The sequence below is a fragment of the Rattus norvegicus genome, chromosome 2 (assembly GCF_036323735.1).
Source record: "Rattus norvegicus strain BN/NHsdMcwi chromosome 2, GRCr8, whole genome shotgun sequence".
Lineage (NCBI taxonomy): Eukaryota > Metazoa > Chordata > Mammalia > Rodentia > Muridae > Rattus > Rattus norvegicus.
In genome coordinates, this window is record NC_086020.1 from 140,605,709 (window position 1) to 140,623,702 (window position 17,994).

The 17,994-nt window shown below is 39.7% G+C and overlaps 1 protein-coding gene across 6 annotated transcripts in view; it reads left to right on the forward strand.

The window, feature by feature from the left end:
* Trpc4 (transient receptor potential cation channel, subfamily C, member 4) overlaps positions 1 to 17,994 on the forward strand; it is a 171,716-nt gene that overhangs the window by 147,868 nt on the left and 5,854 nt on the right. For all 6 annotated transcript variants that reach the window (XM_039103271.2, XM_017591143.3, XM_006232356.5 and 3 more), the window contains 2 exons: positions 2,821 to 3,016; positions 6,030 to 6,224. In XM_039103271.2, coding sequence (XP_038959199.1) covers positions 2,821 to 3,016; positions 6,030 to 6,224 — 391 coding nt within the window. The remainder of the gene's footprint in view (positions 1 to 2,820; positions 3,017 to 6,029; positions 6,225 to 17,994) is intronic.

The following is a 17,994-nucleotide window of genomic DNA, read 5'->3' on the forward strand; positions in this document are numbered from 1 at the left end:
TAAAATATTCCTGGAAGCAGTGGCTTTGAAATATTAACCTACATAAAAGTCCAACGAAGAAACAACTCATTCAGGGATACCTTAATACCAGGGGCTTAGCTCGCCCAAGAAGCAGATATATTCTAGCTAGGCAAAATATCCTATAAATCTCCCCACTGTTGCAGCGCACCAAACAAAGAGAAAGGAAAAAAGAAAATCCTATAGTCGGTCACAAAATGTCTTTTTGTGTTTCCCATGCTGAATCTTAATGTTTTAAACGCCCATAGACATTTGCTAAATGACTGAGGAACATTCTCTGAAAAACATTGGTTCCTTTAAACAGAAGCAAATGGGGACTTTCAACCATGACGGCCCTTTAATCTGAGTGGTTGCTTTTCTGAGAGTGCTTGAGGAGGCGGCCGTAGTGAAAAGGCACTCATCATGTGATTTCTGTGTCACTTTGTCTTTTCTTTCCTGTGTGGTCCATGTATGTATGTATGTATACATGTGGTCACACATGTGTGCGTGTGCATTTGGAGGACAGAGGTTGAAGACTGGTGTCTCCCTTCATCATTCTCAGCTTCACAGAGGAGGCCTGTCTCTCACTGAGCCCAAAGCGTGCTGATTTAGCTAGCCTGGACACTAGCCCCAGGCATCCCCTGTCTCCAGTCCCTAAGGACTGAGATTTATAGGCAGGAGTCATACCTGCCCAGCTTTTGTGTGGGTGTTCTCGATCTGCACTCCAGGCAGTGGCTTTCACTACTGAATCAAATCTCAGCCGCATCGTGTAAGGCTCCCTGAAATGCTCACTCATTCCGGATAAGCGCGTTTGAATTGTCATTATATATTCCTATTAATAGTCATCACTATTGGGAAACAAAGGATGCAGTAAATCATATTAAATTCAAAGGATGCCTAAGAGTTACTGGAACTTAAGGAATTAAAATCTTGCACCAAATTAAGCTGTTTCAATGAACTTTTCTAGAGTCAATGAGTTCACTTGAGTCTCCATGACAATTTGGGGACCCACCTGGGCTCTCCCGTATGAACAGCATCTTCTCATGCAGCACCCTTCTTTCTGACTAAATGTAGCCAAAGCAGCATCTTTATTACAGCTATCGTTTGCAGTTATCTCTTTAATGCTCCTCAAATGTGAAGAAATATTAGATTTCATCTTCTAGAATCAGCCTTTCAACTGACAGGAAGTAAGAAGTTTTCATTTGTAAAAAATAGCAATAGATTTGTAGAAATAAGGTCTAGGTGGCAGTTTAGACATATTTAGTTAAACTTCGTTGATCATGGGGGACAGAAGTGAATTTTGTCAGGAACAGGCATTCTGCTTTAAGAAGACACTGAGTACCCAGGTCCTCTGAGCAAGGAGGATAAGCCCAGCTTTAGGAAGAGGGAGATAACACAGCTGGCCCGGGACGGTTCCCTCCTCATGAGTCTCAGTATGCACCAGTGTCTCCTGTGTAGTCTCCTCTCTTATCCTGTGGTTTAGGCATCCTTCGTTGTCCACATCTTGGTACATATTGTAGTAAACTCTGATCTCAAATCACAAATGATCTCAGGCTCTTCGGGCACTATATGATCTTCCTCCAGAGAGGAAGTCTGGTCATGCTCCCCTTAGGTCATTAGCATCATGAATTCTGTCTTCCTGGGTCACCTGACCATAGCTAACCTAGTATTCACTGGATGGGCAGCTCAGGAAGGGATGAGGGAACTATGCAGCTTGAGTGTGGTTGATTTGTTCTCCGAATGGGATTCCAGTCTAGGCCTGTTTTTTCTAAAGACTGAAACTCCACCCCCTCATTCTCCATTCCAGATACCCCAAGGTTTTTGTCTTTATTTTCTTAACAAAATGTAAATATAGTCTTATTTTAAATATTTCTAAGAGTCTAAATTTTCTACCATCGTCTTACTACACTGTATTAATATGTTATACAAAACATTAAGACAAATAATTCTTAATCTGGGTTCAAGTGGTTTTGAGATTATTATGTTTTCTCATGTTAAAATAAAGGAAACTTCCCTTTTAACAAAACAACCAGAATTCACTTGTTAACCTGAGTGAGTAAAATATGTCTTGAAATTTAAAAGAAAAAAATTATAACGTGTAAGCACTCTGACACTATCTGTTGTCCACTGCAGGATACTACATGCAGGTCCAATTATAAATGTAAAAAATATCTGAAAAACAAATGTAATTTGTTTTAATCTTTTCATAACCAAGAATGATCCAGAAAAAGCATGACTGGCTCTCATCAGATAGTAGATGTTAGCATTAACTGTCCTTCAGAGAATGAGACTCAACAAGTTGTCTACAAATTGGAGCAAATAGAAAGTATCTTGGACACCGTGAGTCAATTATTCTTGGATGCAGTTGTGTATTTCTGCCAGCATGGCCAGCACAAAGCAAACCATAGGCAATACAGAAATAAGCAAGGGTGACTGTTCATAAAGAAGTTAAGATACAGCTTTATCCACGTGTCATGAATATTATACTATTACCTCTGTATTTTCCTTCCAATCATGCGAGAAATTAACACAGCAATCATATAATTCCAGGGTCTGAATTCTCTTCTATCCATTTGCTTCAGCAAACAAAATGTAGGTTCCAATGCCCTTTTGGAAAGTAGAGTGAATAGAACAAAGACAATAATTTTTGTATCAGTTTAATAAAAATACTTTAAATTATTTTATTAAGCTTAGTTTTGTACTTTTTGCTTTAAATTCATAGCATACACACACACACACACACACACACACACACACACACACACCCCTACACATATAATAGATATTATAAAATTGCATTACTACTTTCATATTTTATTCCAGGTTATTTGAGACTCTACAGTCCCTGTTTTGGTCAATATTTGGACTCATCAATCTCTATGTTACCAATGTCAAAGCCCAGCATGAGTTCACTGAATTTGTTGGGGCCACCATGTTTGGCACATATAACGTCATCTCTCTGGTTGTCCTCCTGAACATGCTGATCGCTATGATGAATAATTCTTACCAACTAATTGCCGTAAGTTGACAATTTGCTTTTAACTCAATATCCTTTCTGCATAATGTTATTCTCACCTTATGACCAGGAGAATAAAGTCTCTTAATTTACTATTGATGAGAGAGAGATCAGAATTGTAAATGGTTAATTGGTGATGTATATAAGCAGTAATAGTACAGTGTAAATGGCTGTGTATTAATCTATTTTATACACAGAGTAACAGGGAAAATTAAATCAGCCTATATTGCCAGGGAGCCACCACCATCCAACAATTTAGAATGAGGTGAGTCATCTCTCAGCAGCCCGCCAGGTTCAACATCATCTCTGTTCCTGAGATCTGCTAACTCAGCATAAACAAACCCATGCCAGGTTGGAAAGATGAAAATAAATCCTGGAGATAAATCTGGTAAAGATAGAACATTCTTTTTCCTTAAAGCTTAGGAAAAGCAGAGGCTGGAGAGATGGCTTAGCATTTCAGAGCACTAGCTGCCCCTTTAAAGGTCCCAGGTTCGATTCCCAGTACAACAGTTTGTAACTCCACTACCAGGGCATCCAGTGTCCTCTTCTGGCTTCAGCTGGCACCAGGCACACACGTGGTGCATGGACCCATGAAAGTAAATTTCTAAAAGCTTAGTACATACAACAGATACAGAAATGACCTCGAATTCTCTGGACCAATTTGTGACACGATAATGTATTATTTAAAACCCTGGCTTGCAAAAAACATAGCGTAATTTATTCTTAATCTTACAAATTCTGCCTAGGCGAGGTTGCTTAAGTCTGTACTCCCAGAAGTTGGAAGGCTGAGGTGGATAGACCATTTTGAATTCAAAGATAGCCTGAGCTATAGTATGTTCCAGACCAGCTTAGGCTAAAACACGAGCTACTATGTCACAAAGCACACAATCGATAAGAAAAATGTCTTACCAACTGACTGATCATGACTGTGTAAACGCTCTTTACCAAAGACTGTTATGGAAATGCTACAGTGACAGAGGTGCAGACTTTGTCCACGTAAAACTTTGAACTTACGAACTCAGGGTCTAAGTCTACAGAGAACAGCTATATTTACAAACCAAAACTCACCACGGCACAAAACATGCATCGGAAGTCTTTCATAGTCACACCTTCGTGCACAGCATAACGAGACGCTATCTTTTTTTTTTTTTTTTTAGCAAGTAGTAGCAGTCATGGTATGCCTTTGGATCTAGAGCAGAATGTCTGAACTGCTGCTATGATCTTTGTTAAGCAGCACTATGAATTTTAGTTCAATTTTCTTCACAGAAGTAAATTTTTCTCCTACCTCCCACTGATGAAAAAATGTGCAGAACATGAGAAGACATTTGTGTGTTTGATTCACAAGCTATATGTCAAAATTCTTCTGGCTCTACTAACCTGGGGATGAACACCAGAATTTGTGGCTACACAGAACTCATGGAACATCCCAGAGCCTGGAGTTTTGTTTTTGTTTTTGTTTTTGGGTTTTTGGTTTTTTGTTTTGTTTTGTTTTGTTTTGTTGTTGGTTTGTTTTTTTTTTTTGTTTCTTTTATTTGTTTTGTTTTGTTTAGATAGGTACCACATATATCCAGAGCATCAGAAAAGAACAGAAACCCGTCAACTACCAAACTAGGTATAGACACTGACAACATTTTGGGTTCCATGGAACATTACAAGCTCCATCTTTGTCCAGAAGAGTAGTGTGACACTGCCGCCTCCTTTTTTTTTCAATGCATCTTGTTTTTCTAGGCAATGGATGGAAACCAATCCTTCAATCTTCCATTTTATTTAGCCCAAATTCTGAAACTATTGTAAGACAGGCAGGCAAGCATCAGGATGGAGTTAGTGAGCCCTCAGTGTCATGTGAGGGAAACTCCTTGAGATGTTTGCATGTCAAGCACTGAAGTCTGGGTCTCCCAGAATTACAGCAAGAGACTCTGTGAGATCTCTTTTTCATTCCTGATACCCACACTTCAGAGCCGTAAGGTAAATGGAAGAATGTAGGGAGGCTAGGACAAGCTATAACAAAAGCCTTCTACTTTTACATTGATCATATATTTCTTATGCATCTACTGTATATCAGTTATATACTAGGTTTCTTTTTTAAATACTAATTATTATTTATTTTATGTATATGAGAAGAGATGGTCATGAGCCACCATGTGGTTGCTGGGAATTGAACTCAGAGCAGCCAGTGCTCTTAACCACTGAGCCATCTCTCCAGCCCATATACTTGGTTTCTTAAAAGTTCTTTGTCTCAAAACATACAATCAGAACAAAAGAAATTAGCAAATAAGTTCAGTGTTGAGAGGAGAGAGTAGAACCTGTTGTGAATGCAGCTCCACTGTTCTAGGTCTCCCTGGGGTGCATACCTTGACCTGAGCAATGGTGTAGAAGGCACATAGTCTTGTGATTGTGCTGGACTAGCAGATGATAATTGGCCACCATCCTGGGACACAAATATCCTGATTAATAGCTCTAGCTTGATAATCGCACCCAGACTCAGTGCTGTGGTGGAGACAGTAAGCTGCATTGTGTGTGGGTGGGATTTCTCTGTAAACTTGCACCAGTAGTCAGAAGGTGAGAGAGTTACCCATGTGGAAACATATCTGCTAAGACATTCCCCGAAGCACCAAATGCTCATCGGAGAGCATCTGCACACATGGCATTCGAATAAGCATGTACGAGGCCTGGGCTGAGACATGAAGCCACTCCTCTGGCTGGTATCTAATGAGACTGAACCGAGCAATTTCCAGGGCTAGAACTGGAGCAATGCCTCCCAGTTATAACTAATCACCACAGTCTCTTTAACACACAGCTGTAGATCTCTGTTTCCCTGAAGAAGGTTGAATAGACTGACAGTGACTTATGTCCCTACTGGGTAAACCATTGTCTCTGAGTGTTAGCAGTGATTTTATAAGCCATCTAATTAATGTTCCAAGAACCACTGTGTGTCGGGTTCAGGCTCTGTCTGTGAGGTTTATATTACCTTGTGAATTATGAAGTCTGTCTGACATTGTCATTTTCTCTCCTTCAGGACCACGCAGATATAGAGTGGAAATTTGCTCGAACAAAGCTTTGGATGAGCTACTTTGAAGAAGGGGGTACCCTGCCTACACCTTTCAATGTCATCCCAAGCCCCAAGTCCCTGTGGTACCTGGTCAAGTGGATATGGACGCACTTATGTAAGAAAAAGATGAGAAGAAAGCCAGAAAGCTTTGGGACAATTGGGGTAAGGACACGTTCTATTAGTGTTACACAGACCGTCGAACATGTGTTTACATAGAGTTGATTCTTGACTGAATATAGGCAGATCTTATGACTTTCTGTCCTAATTTATTTTACCCAGTGATGTTTAACTGTACATAGCTCATGTTCAACTCCCTGACAGAGGAGCTAGGACTCTTCCCCAGCCCACTTTCTGAATGAAAGACACCACTCACATCTCAGTGGGATCCACGCTCTTCAAAGAGAGGCCTCCCCATTCTGTTAGCCTAGGCTTGGGGCCACAAACCTCTCTCTTTGCACCCTGATTTCTAGCTTTTCTGCAATTACAACAGTGATTTTTCTGTGGCATAGCTAACACCTGTCTCTTTCTCCCTCTGAACTGTAGAGTCTATGAGGAAAGGTACAGGCTATAATGTCTTCAAGTCCTAGTGCTTATCACTGAATCTGTTATTTAGGATGATGTTGACTGTTGGTTTATCAGCTCTAGCATTTATTAAGTCTTTATAAAGGTCTGCTCCCTTCAGTCCTATGGCTCCAGGACTTTTGTCAAAGGCAATCTGGCATCTGTTAGAATGATCATGTGAAAAATTTTAAGACATTTACTTGATTTTTTTCTTTAATTGACTTACATATGCTCAGCTATCCCTATTTATCCAGGATAAATTCAACTTTATCATGGTGGGTGATCTTTTAGATAGATGCCAAAATTTAGTATACAAGTTTTTTTTGAAAATGTTTTACATCTGTGTTCACTGAGGACATTGGTCTGTATTTTCTTTCTTATGTCTTTATCTACCTGCCTTACTTATCTGGTGTTAGATTATAGATTTCCATAAGACTGCCCATTAATAACCATGGGACACAGTCCATACTAGGCTGTCTTGAAATTTCCTCTGGCAGGGCCATTAATCCAAAACTCTTCAATTTAGCCTCAGGCAGACATTTGAAACGGGGCAAAATAGAGCTACATTCTTTGTCAAAATATCACAAGAACAATCTCTAGGCTATTTATTAATATTCTCAAAAACCTCATGAACAGGGCCATCATTGTCTACACTGCTCTTAGCACCAATGTCTTCCCTGCTTCTACTACTATGGCACATTAATCTTGTTTAGAGCATTCAACTGCTTTCCTAATCTAAAGTCCCAAAGTTCACATTTCACCAACAGCAAGCATGGTGACAACAGTACTCCAGTTCCTGGTACTAATTTCTGTCTTAATACCTAAAGACGACACATGCAAATATGTGACTGTATGGGGCCATTATTACTTAAACCACCATAGGTCCTGGTGGCTTCTATTTGGCCCCTTGTACTAGTAAAGACTTAGGGCTGGGTTTTTCAGTCCCAGCTTCCTTTCAGCTTGAGTTCTTATTACTATTTCTGTCTATTTACAGAATTCAGTTTTCAAATACTAAATTGACTTTGTCATTTCATTCAACTGTAAGTCTATGTTTTCTTGAACATCACTTAGGCATTTATTGCTATTCTCTTTAAGTTCATTGGAGTGTTTCTTCTTGTCATCTTAAACTTCTTTATTTCTTTGAAGTTTATGAGTGCTATTTTAAATCTGTGTACTGGTGTTCATCTAGGTAATTCTCATTGGAGACCATTTCTATAGAAGCTTGGTTTGTGGCTGGAACATAATGTCTTGACCTTTCCTATTGTTTTTGTTTGGCTATGAGAGCAGGCATGTGCTAGTCTGAGAGTCTTGCCTGTGTCACGTTGGCCCAGTGTGGCAACTGCTTATCTTGAGGTGGCCTTGGGAGTGTGGAGATGGCATGGGTAGGATTAATCTAAAGGGAACTCACCCGGAAAAGTGTGTAGAAGTAGTTAAACTAGATGTAGGGAATGGATTGTGGTACCAGCACTGGCAGGTAAGGGTCTTCCCTCTTGTCCTTGACAAACCCACCCACACTGCATGTGTGGCAAGTGATTAGCTTTCACAGGATTTCTTTTACAAAGAGTGCCGTGGATTGTTCCTTCAACCCAGTATCAGTTCTTTTTTTTTTTTTTTTTTTTTTTTTTTTACTATTTATTTTACGTATGTGAGAACACTGTCGCTGTCTTCAGACACACCAGAAGAGGGCATCAGATCCCATTACAGATGGTTGTGAGCCACTATGTGGGAATTGAACTCAGTACCTTTGGAAGAGCAGTTAGTGCTCTTAACTGCTGAACCATCTCTCCAGCCCCCCAGTATCAGTTCTAATACCAAGGAGAAATTGACTGACATGGAAAAGTCACTGCTCAGGAGAGGTGGTTTTGCTTCTATATACTATGACCTCTGAACTTGAGGTATCACGGCTGGATAATATATGCAGCCTTACAAATCACAGCTGGATTAGGAAAATAACAGAGAAAACCTCTTAGTTTCTAATTTGCTGTCTTTATCAGTGATTTTAAGAAAGAATATAATTCTTTTACTCTAAATGTTTGATTTGTCCACTAAGCCGTGTCAAATTCAAGTAATTTTTAAAATGTTATAGAATAATGAATTGAACATAAAAAGTCTTTCAGGAATCAGTAAGCAAAAAAAGCATGTGTTCCACAGGTCAGTAACTCAGCTAGTAGATGAGGTATAAAAGTGGGACCCCATTCCTGAAGGCATCTGTGGGGAAAGCACAGCAGTCAAGTCATTATACCAATAGTTGCTAACAAACTAATCAATGTGTTAATGTGGTAATATACAAAATGCTATACAAAATGCATGCACTAACTGGCATTGTATATCAAACATGGGCAAAATGGTTTCTGGGGTGTGGACATTCAACTTACTCCTTTCTGAATTAAACTTTATTTACTGTATTTCAATGTAAGAATTTTTTCTGAGGCAGGGTCAAATTATGTAGCCCAGGTTAGCCTGGAACTCTCAGAGATACACCTGAGTTTGCATTCCCAGTGCTGGGATTAAAAGGTTGTACTACCACACCTAACTACATTTCTTGTTATAAATGGATCTTCAATGGAAAAAGACAGCAATGATTATGTCACTTTAGTCAATACATTACCTGACATACAAGTTTTTGATTTTGAAAGAGGAAAGCCAACTGATGGAAATGAGTCTTTCACATTTCAATTTTAGGCAAATCATGGAGAACCTGTGGTTTTAATGAACACATGAAACTTATTTCAATTTACTACACTCTCCTCTTAATACAACATCCTCCTGTTCTGCCCACTCAAAGGCTGAAGAACTACTCTCATAACTGCCTCTCAACTGTCTCCAAAGTCCCTTGTGGTCAGTCTTTAGTCTATGTAATCTCCTGTTCTTAGATGTAAGGAAGGTCTTAAAATTCATTTGGACTTCTTCCCTTCTAAGCACCAAGGAGCACAGACCCTGATTTGCTTCTGAAGTCAGAAATGTTTTGTTCTTTCAGGGTGCATGGTCACAGATGCATGACCATAGATGACATTCAGTTTTCTATTAAAGGAACAATTCCCATTTTTCAGAATGAGATCTAAAAGATGTGAGTTCTAGAGTTTTCTTGACTATAGATTACTGTTCTCAAAACACACAAAATCCTTCTGAGTCTCTATTTTTAAATTACATCGTTGGCTCTAATCTGATGCACAGCAGGCTAATTTAAGCTAATTGACCACAAACTATTCATTTTTCCTTGGCAATATACATTTTTCTAACCATTTATTGTACATGCTTTAGTGATTTGAGAATTTATGTCAAACCAAATAGTCTGAGTCATGCCTGTCTCCCCCACCTTCTTTGCAGCATCAAACAACTCTTTCTCCCCTTAAGGGTCTTGGGTAAGCTTTGCCCCAACCAAACTCAGAATTTGGTCTTTTTCTACTCTAAAGATGTAATAGTTTGGCTTGTGAACTCTTAGTTATGGTATGAGTCTCTCTCTCTCTCTCTCCCTCTCTCTCTCTCTCTCTCTCTCTCTCTCTCTCTCTCTCTGTGTGTGTGTGTGTGTGTGTGTGTGTGATATTATTTGTATAGTTTGCTTTTATCTACAAAACAAAAAGAACATGAACTGAAGGGACTCTCTGATAAGCCTGAAGAGCTGCACTCTCATGGTAGAAGGAGGGACCAACTCCTCAAAGTTAGCATCTGACCTCTGTACACATGCTATGGCATGTGTGTCCACACACATATATACATCCACACACACAAAATAAATGTATGTAGTTTCATTCTTTAAAAAAAAGATGGTTCTGAGACTGTGGAAGAGTTATTGACGTAAAAGCGTGCAAAGTTATTGCTACTGCTGTGAGGTCACTCAGCTGTGATATCACTCACATTTGGCTAATCTCTGTGACAGTTTGCTGCATGGGCACTTGATGATAAAGGTTTACACACATGCACACCCACACACACACACACACACACACACAGAGAGAGAGAGAGAGAGAGAGAGAGAGAGAGAGAGAGAGAGTGTGTGTGTCAGGGTCCTTAGCAGAAGACCAGTGACATGCACTTTGCAAAATCAAATCAAGTCTTAAAATATGTTATCATTCCCCAAAGGGAACTTAGAGATCAGCCAGCTCTACCATTTTCTTTAGAAAACAACTTCTTTACTTTATCCAGTTTCTCATGATCCCTTAGGGACAAAGCTTCTTGAGGACAGAAGCAATGGGGGGTGGGGGTGGGAGATAAATAGATCCTTTTGTTTCTCAGTGCTCTTGGCTTCCCATCACCCTCTCTTATTCCTTGAAAAGTCTGAGGAGTGCACAGCAGGTCTCTGTGTTTCACACTCAGCTTTTGATTTTTCTACAAGGCCTTTGGAGATCTCGGAAGAATATATCTCAAAGACCGGATTTGAATTCTGCTTTGACCCATAACATGTGTAAATTTATGCCATGCTTTTTAAGAATTCAAAATTCAGCCAGAGATGATTATGGTCTTCGATGCATTTTCTCTAACCTTCCTGCTGCGGTTCACTTAAAGAGTCTTGTCACCCATAAGTTGTGTGAATTCACATTGCTGGTCATTCAATGCACATTCTCAGAAAGAGCCTAGAACCACAGCTCTTCTTGGGGGTGACTGCCCTGGTCACTCTCCAGGAGCCATTATTCCTGTTCTCATCTTGTTGTTCAAGCTTCCTGGCAACAGTCATTCAGTAGTCCTGGAAACTCATTAACTCATGTTTGTCTTAACCTCAGACTTCCTCTGATGGATAATAGATATTTTCAGGTAAATCAGCCGTTCACGTGATTACTTTATGCAGGAAAACAAATGATGAAGATATGTTTTATTGTTGAGGAAAACATTTATGAAGGAAGTACACCCATTATTGACAGATGTTCTTTCCCTAGGCAATCTTGAAAATCCCACTGAAAGGCCAATTACTGAGAGTATACTAATCAAATAATAGCATCAAAAATCACAAGTCTGAGAAATTTTTTATTTTTATTGTATGTCTATGACCTTTCAGAGTTCAGAAGAATGTGTTGAATTGCCTGAAATAGAGGTGCAGATGGTTTTGAGTTACCATGTGAGTGCTAGGAACCAAACCTGGGTCCTCTGAGAGAGCAGCCAGTGCCCTTAACCACTGAGCCATCTCTATAGTCCCTTACCAAATGTTTGTCAATGCTTTCCATGGTACTGAAGCTTGAGTCCCGAGGCTCCAGTTTATACCAGAATCATCTAGAATTCTTTTTCAGATTGAAAGCTTAATGAGAAATCCCTATCCAAAGAACGCATAATGATCTATCTCAGCTTTACAAGCTAAACCTCATCCTCTGTGCTTATTGTTGGAATACATTCAATTAGAGTCCGAGAATGCCGAGGTCATGCCTCTCCCAAAGCATGTCATTAAAGTGAAAGATTCTTCATGTTGCAGACACGGTGGGTTTGTAACTGGGATGCTTAAGTTAATAGGGCAACATACTAACTCCCCAAACTACCAGATCTTTGATAAAACCATAGCATTTCTTGAGTTTTATATTTACCACTGTGTGATCTTCTCTTTTGTGCATAGTAGAACATGAAGCATGGTCTCAGGGTCGTTCAGTGTCAGCCAGCCTCCGGATGCAGACGAGCAATTAAAGGCTTAGCAGTTGCCGCAGAAATACAATTAATTAAGTCAGTGACAAGAGAATTAGAACCTGTGAATTCGCTGCCCCTCAACTCCCCAGCAGTTGTAAAAGAAGATGCAGTCCCCGCCTGCTCTTCATCCTTAGTGGTAATTTGTCAAAAATGTACAACTCAAGCTTCACCACTCTCAGTGGGCTTGACTATGATCTTCCAGAAAGGACAGCAGCCGTCCATGAAAACCCTGCTTCCCCTGAGTTCCTGCTGTAAGATTTTCTGGAAACAGTTTTATTCAACTTGCTTCTTTTTTTAAATGGCTATGTACATGTAGTGAGTTGAGACCTCACACTAAGAATATTTTTTTTATCTGACAGAATCAAGGTAAGACCATCATAGAAATACATGGCACATGTCATTCTTGTCATACACTATCAAGGGCACATGCTATAAAAACATTGACTCTGATGTTTAGAAGAGGGTAGTTTATGAATATATATATACAACTTAATATATACATATATTAATATGAGTGTGATATAGATGTGTATATGTATATGTCAGCTGAATATACTTATATTGCAAAAGGAGTCTAAAATTATGACACGTAGTGGTGGGAATTTCTGTAAGGAAGTGTGGGAGTTTTGAGTAATCTGAATTCATCCTCTGTATTTTAGCACTTGTGATAGAGATTCTATGGCTTCCTTGAAGTATTGTGACTTTCTAGAGGCAGCTTGGAAACTGAAACATCCCTTCTTTCCTTCTTCTAACCAAGAGGACTCTGTAAAAGAGTGCAGTTGGTTATCATTTTTGACAGATTTTATTTTTATACATTTCAATTTGCTTGCTCAAATGGGAGGTAGCATAGGGTGTGCTTGGTACTCTTGGAACTTCAGGAATGAGGCCCTGACCACTCTTGGTCTGACGAGATGGTACTGGGAGTTCCACACCTTTATTTTATACATTTAGAACATGGGCTTGTGAAGAGGAATTTACAACTGCGTGCTGCAGTGATGGGAAAGTGTCTTCTAAAGGACACTAAGTAAATTCATCTCAAACAGAGTCAAACTGCAATTTCTGGAGTAAAGATTCCATCCAGCATTGGCCCCTTGCCGGTTTTTTACAGCTCTGAAGGAGAACACAGCAGGTTGTATCCTTAATAGGATTCACTGAGCAGAGGAAAGACTAAAAGGCATAATTCATGGGCCAGGAACTTAGTGACAGACAGAAACCAGAGTGGAAATGAAAGAAAATGACCCTGAACATTGACTGCAGGGAATCTGCTTTTGCAGAAAGCCTGACATTCCACATGGTAGATATGGAAAGAATAGAAGCTACAAAGCCAGAAAATGTCACAGTGCCTTCCCTGGAGCCCCTGTCCTGTTGCAGACCTGGCTCTCTGCTTGAGAGAGCTGGTGCAGCTGGTCAAACCTCAGCTTCCCTTGCAAAGTTGAGCCTTCTCACTACTTCATTTTCTTCCCATTAGTTCTACAATTCAAATGCCATGGTTAAGCCTAATACATCAGGTGGAACCTGCTTATGATTATGTGACATATGACTATACCTTGAAATCCTCCCTACTCCCCTTCTCCAACACCATCCTACCAGGGAACATTCCATATGCAGTCCAGCTGCATGTGAATGGTTGACATGTGTATAACAAAGAGAACAATGCCACCATGTTCTCTCCCTAGACTAACCAAATACTCTCCCTAGACTCACACTAAATTAAGTCTTTGATCTAAGTCCATTTTAATGTCAGGCAGAGTTGATGACCAATCTAATTAAAAATAAAAGCTGCAGAATGCAACTCTCAACACTGCAAAAGCTTCACAGATATCTGATTATCCCCATTCACTTAGTGCTTTTAAATTTAATACCCCGATTACATTATTCTTATAAACACACCTCAGTCAGTACAAGTTTTGGGTTGTTCCAGTGGCAATAATGATGCAGTCTCTACGCCAACAATAGTAGAAAACTCCTGAAAGTCAGCAGATCTTAACCCTATAGCAAGGTGACAAATATCCTAAGTATCATGGAGGTAGGTCTGATAGATGACATTTAAAGATATCACTAATTGGCAACAACTTATTATGTGTGTTGTAAAGGATATACGTGAGTTTACCTGTCTTCCTCTCCTTACTTCCAATGGTTAAGTTAGAAATCCCAAGCCCCTAGTACCTTGAAATGTGAGCTTGTTGGTGGTGTTACTTTTTAAAGCTATTTTATTGGGCTCTTATACCTCTCCTTCCCTTCTAACTATTCTACCCAAAGCCCTTCCAACCCCACAACACTAAACACGAGAGGAAGGTTAGAGGGGGAAAGGAGGTGTACCTCTTTCTGCAACAAAATGGACTACGTCCTGCTGATTAAGGATGTTGTGTTTCTTGGGGCCAGACCAATATTTGTTCTAAGAATATCTCCTGCTGCTTCCTCTTCCTCCTCTTCCTCCTCCTCCTCCCTCTCCTCCTCTTCCTCCTCCTCCTTTTCTCCTCCTCCTTCTCCTCCTCTTCTTCCTCCTCTTTCTCCTCCTCCCCCTCCTTCTCCTCCTCTTCCTCCTCCTCCTCTTCCTCCTCCTCCTCCTCTTCCTCCTCCTCTTCCTCCTCCTCTTCCTCCTCCTCTTCCTCCTCCTCTTCCTCCTCCTCTTCCTCCTCCTCTTCCTCCTCCTCTTCCTCCTCTTCCTCCTCTTCCTCCTCTTCCTCCTCTTCCTCCTCTTCCTCTTCTTCTACTCTTCCTCCTCCTCCTCCTCCTCCTCCTCCTCCTCTTCTTGTTTTGCTCAAGAGCATTGTCAAACCTCAACAACAATCAGGAGCAGCAGGAGGAGCAGCAGCCCCCCCAGGCTCTAGGGGCTCTCCCTTTTCAGAGACCTCAGAATTAAACCATCTGCAGCTAGCAAAATCACATCCTTCCTAGTACATGATGCAAATCATAATCACCTGCTGTGAAACCACCTCTTATTCCATACCTGGGATTAAAACAAAAACCATATTCATATAACATACGTGAATTTTTAAGGAAACAAAAAAATCTGCAGCTTACTATAGTATGTAGGCTGAGGTCATAAGGGCTTTCTAAGATTCCAGCCATGTGTAGACACACTATGTAAAACTGCACACAGAGTAATTCAGCTTCCAGACCAAGGATCTGTGGCTATGACCAGAAGCTGCAAAGCTCTATGCAGCCTGATGCCAGACCCTAGCTGCACCACTTAAATGCCAATTTCCCATTCTAGCCTCTCTCCCCTTCCAGGGTATCAGCATCTCATGATCTAGCTTAACAAAGTACTCCAGTGCACATACACACATGTACACACACACACACACACACACACACACACAAAGAATCACATAAAAGTCACACAAAGAGAGGCAAATGCACTCAAATTATGTTTCCTTGGAAGTAATCCAGAGATCGGTCAATTGATGAGGTTTGAGGATTCAGGAATATTTTTAATTTGTGTCAATCACTAATTAATAAGTGAAGAAGTGGAAAGATAAAGAAAGCTAATGCCAGTGACAGATGCTATGAATCATATCTTAATATCCCAAACTACCCAATGAGTTTATTTTCACTGCACAACTTTAATGTCCCTCTGGGATATAATCAGCTTTATCCACATTTAACCTTATCTCCTTGTTCTTACTATTGCATCGGCACTGCACACTTCAAATGCAGACAATAGGGACAGGTTGGCAAAAGCAGACACTAAAACAGGGATCTATGCCGAGTCACTAGGGAAGGGCATAGATGGGATGAGTAGTGCAGCCTTCATGCCTATCACTAGGCAAGTTGGTCCAGATTCATCCCTTCTTATAGGGAAGTGGTTATCTCATTTCTAGCAGGGATATTAACATTGAACAGCTGATATAACATCCCAAGACTAAAAGGTATTATGTAATTACCAAAGAGATGGAGAACATAATCAGTTGACACAAAGTGAACTGCCTTCAGTAAGCCTTAAACCTAACCCGAGGAATGTAACCCCCCAGTTAGCTAAGTAAGCATTTCCTATGCCTTTTCTCTGACAAGTTTTTTATATTTGTTAATTTTTTCCCCAAGCCAAATATATTATGGGTTACTTTAAACCATGCTGTTTATTCTCTTTCATATTTGAATTAAAAAAATGTTGACTATGGGTGTTAAGGAAGGTTCTAGAACTTGAAAAAACCTGTGCCCATTTTAATGTTTAAATGCACCATGATATCCTTGTTCATCATTCATAGCTGTGAGTCCATCAACCCTAATCTTAGTTTAATGCTCAATAAAGCTCAGCCATGACCTCAGACTTCTTCTGACATTATCTTTCTGAATTTAAGAAGATCCTAAAGCCAGGAAAGGTGGACCAACTGAATTGGTTCTATGTTAAGTTAAGGGTCTGTATACTTAAAGTATCTTGGAAGTCATTTGTTGATATTGAGTGAGTGTTAAAGATACATGCATGCATACATACATACATACATACATACATACATACATACATACATACAATTCATTTAGTACTTCTTTTTATTTTAAGCAATGCCACCACAGGATCTGATAAGGCCACTGTTTTTTCCTGGAAATGCTTTTGTTCTTGGAGTTTATCTTGGGTTTTATTTCATGAGGAGGCAGACACTACCCCCATCTGGTGGCCTGACCATAAAACACCCATGCTCCACTCTTCAAGATAGTCTAATTTCCTGTTTTTGTTTTTTTGTTTTGTTTTTTTTTTTTGGCAAATGCCTTAATCATAGAGAGAATTCAGTTCTCATGTAGTGAACGCTGTTTTTGGTAATTAGTGGCTTCAGGAATCAAAGCTCCACCTTCCTTTCTTTGTAAAGCACCTCTTGTCTTGATACACAGACACTGCTTAGGTCCAATAGAATAGAATTTTGACTTTTAAAATATATTTTCAAAATATCATTTTATATTCATGCACTGCTCTTTCTAAAATTCTATTTTATCATCCTATGGTTAAATATTTACTAGGTAACAAGATCAAAAGCCTTATTAGAAACCAAGAACTATTCTTCCCTTTGCTTCTCAAAATATACCAAATTAATTCCTTTATTACAGAAATGTTTTTGCTTAGATTGACTTCTTTGAGTGTTCTTTCTTAAGAATAGATGCTGCTGCTTATTAAAATGCATTATGTGGGGGTCACATAGACAGGTTCTTACTAATGCTTTTAAACTTCTCGTGAAAGGCGAAAATATAAAAATTTAATCTCATCTGTTGTTTTAACTCAATTCTTAATGGACTTTTTCTGCCATCAACCATCTTCTCTCCATTCTGTTGTAAAAAGCTGATATAGTGTGCAGACCCGCCTTTGCTCCTGAAATGTCTCAGTCTCTTCCAGGAAGTAATACGGTGGGGAGCTTGGTGGGTGGAATCAATGTGAAGACTCAGTTACACCCTGGCTTCTCTGGGTTCCATCTTCGAACCACAAGGTGAAAGGTAGCTGAAAGTCACATTCGCTAACTTAAAAACAATTAGTTTAGCTAGTATTGTAGCTGATTAGCTCTTTATTCACTGATTTTATTAAATCTTCTCTAAAAAAGAAAGCCCCTTCAGTGGCTATATCATTGTACCTGTTGCAAGTTCCTCTCCTCCAAGATATCAGATTATGCATTGTTACTTATGATGACTGATTTCTATATTTTTCTGCGTTGATATTCATGAGAAGACATTAATTCCACTTGCTATTCCCTTCCCCAGTTATTTCCTGTCTCTGCCTTGCAGTATTTCCAGGGATGCCAGATGTGTATCAAGTTATGATTAGCCCATTCTCCCACAGCCCTGC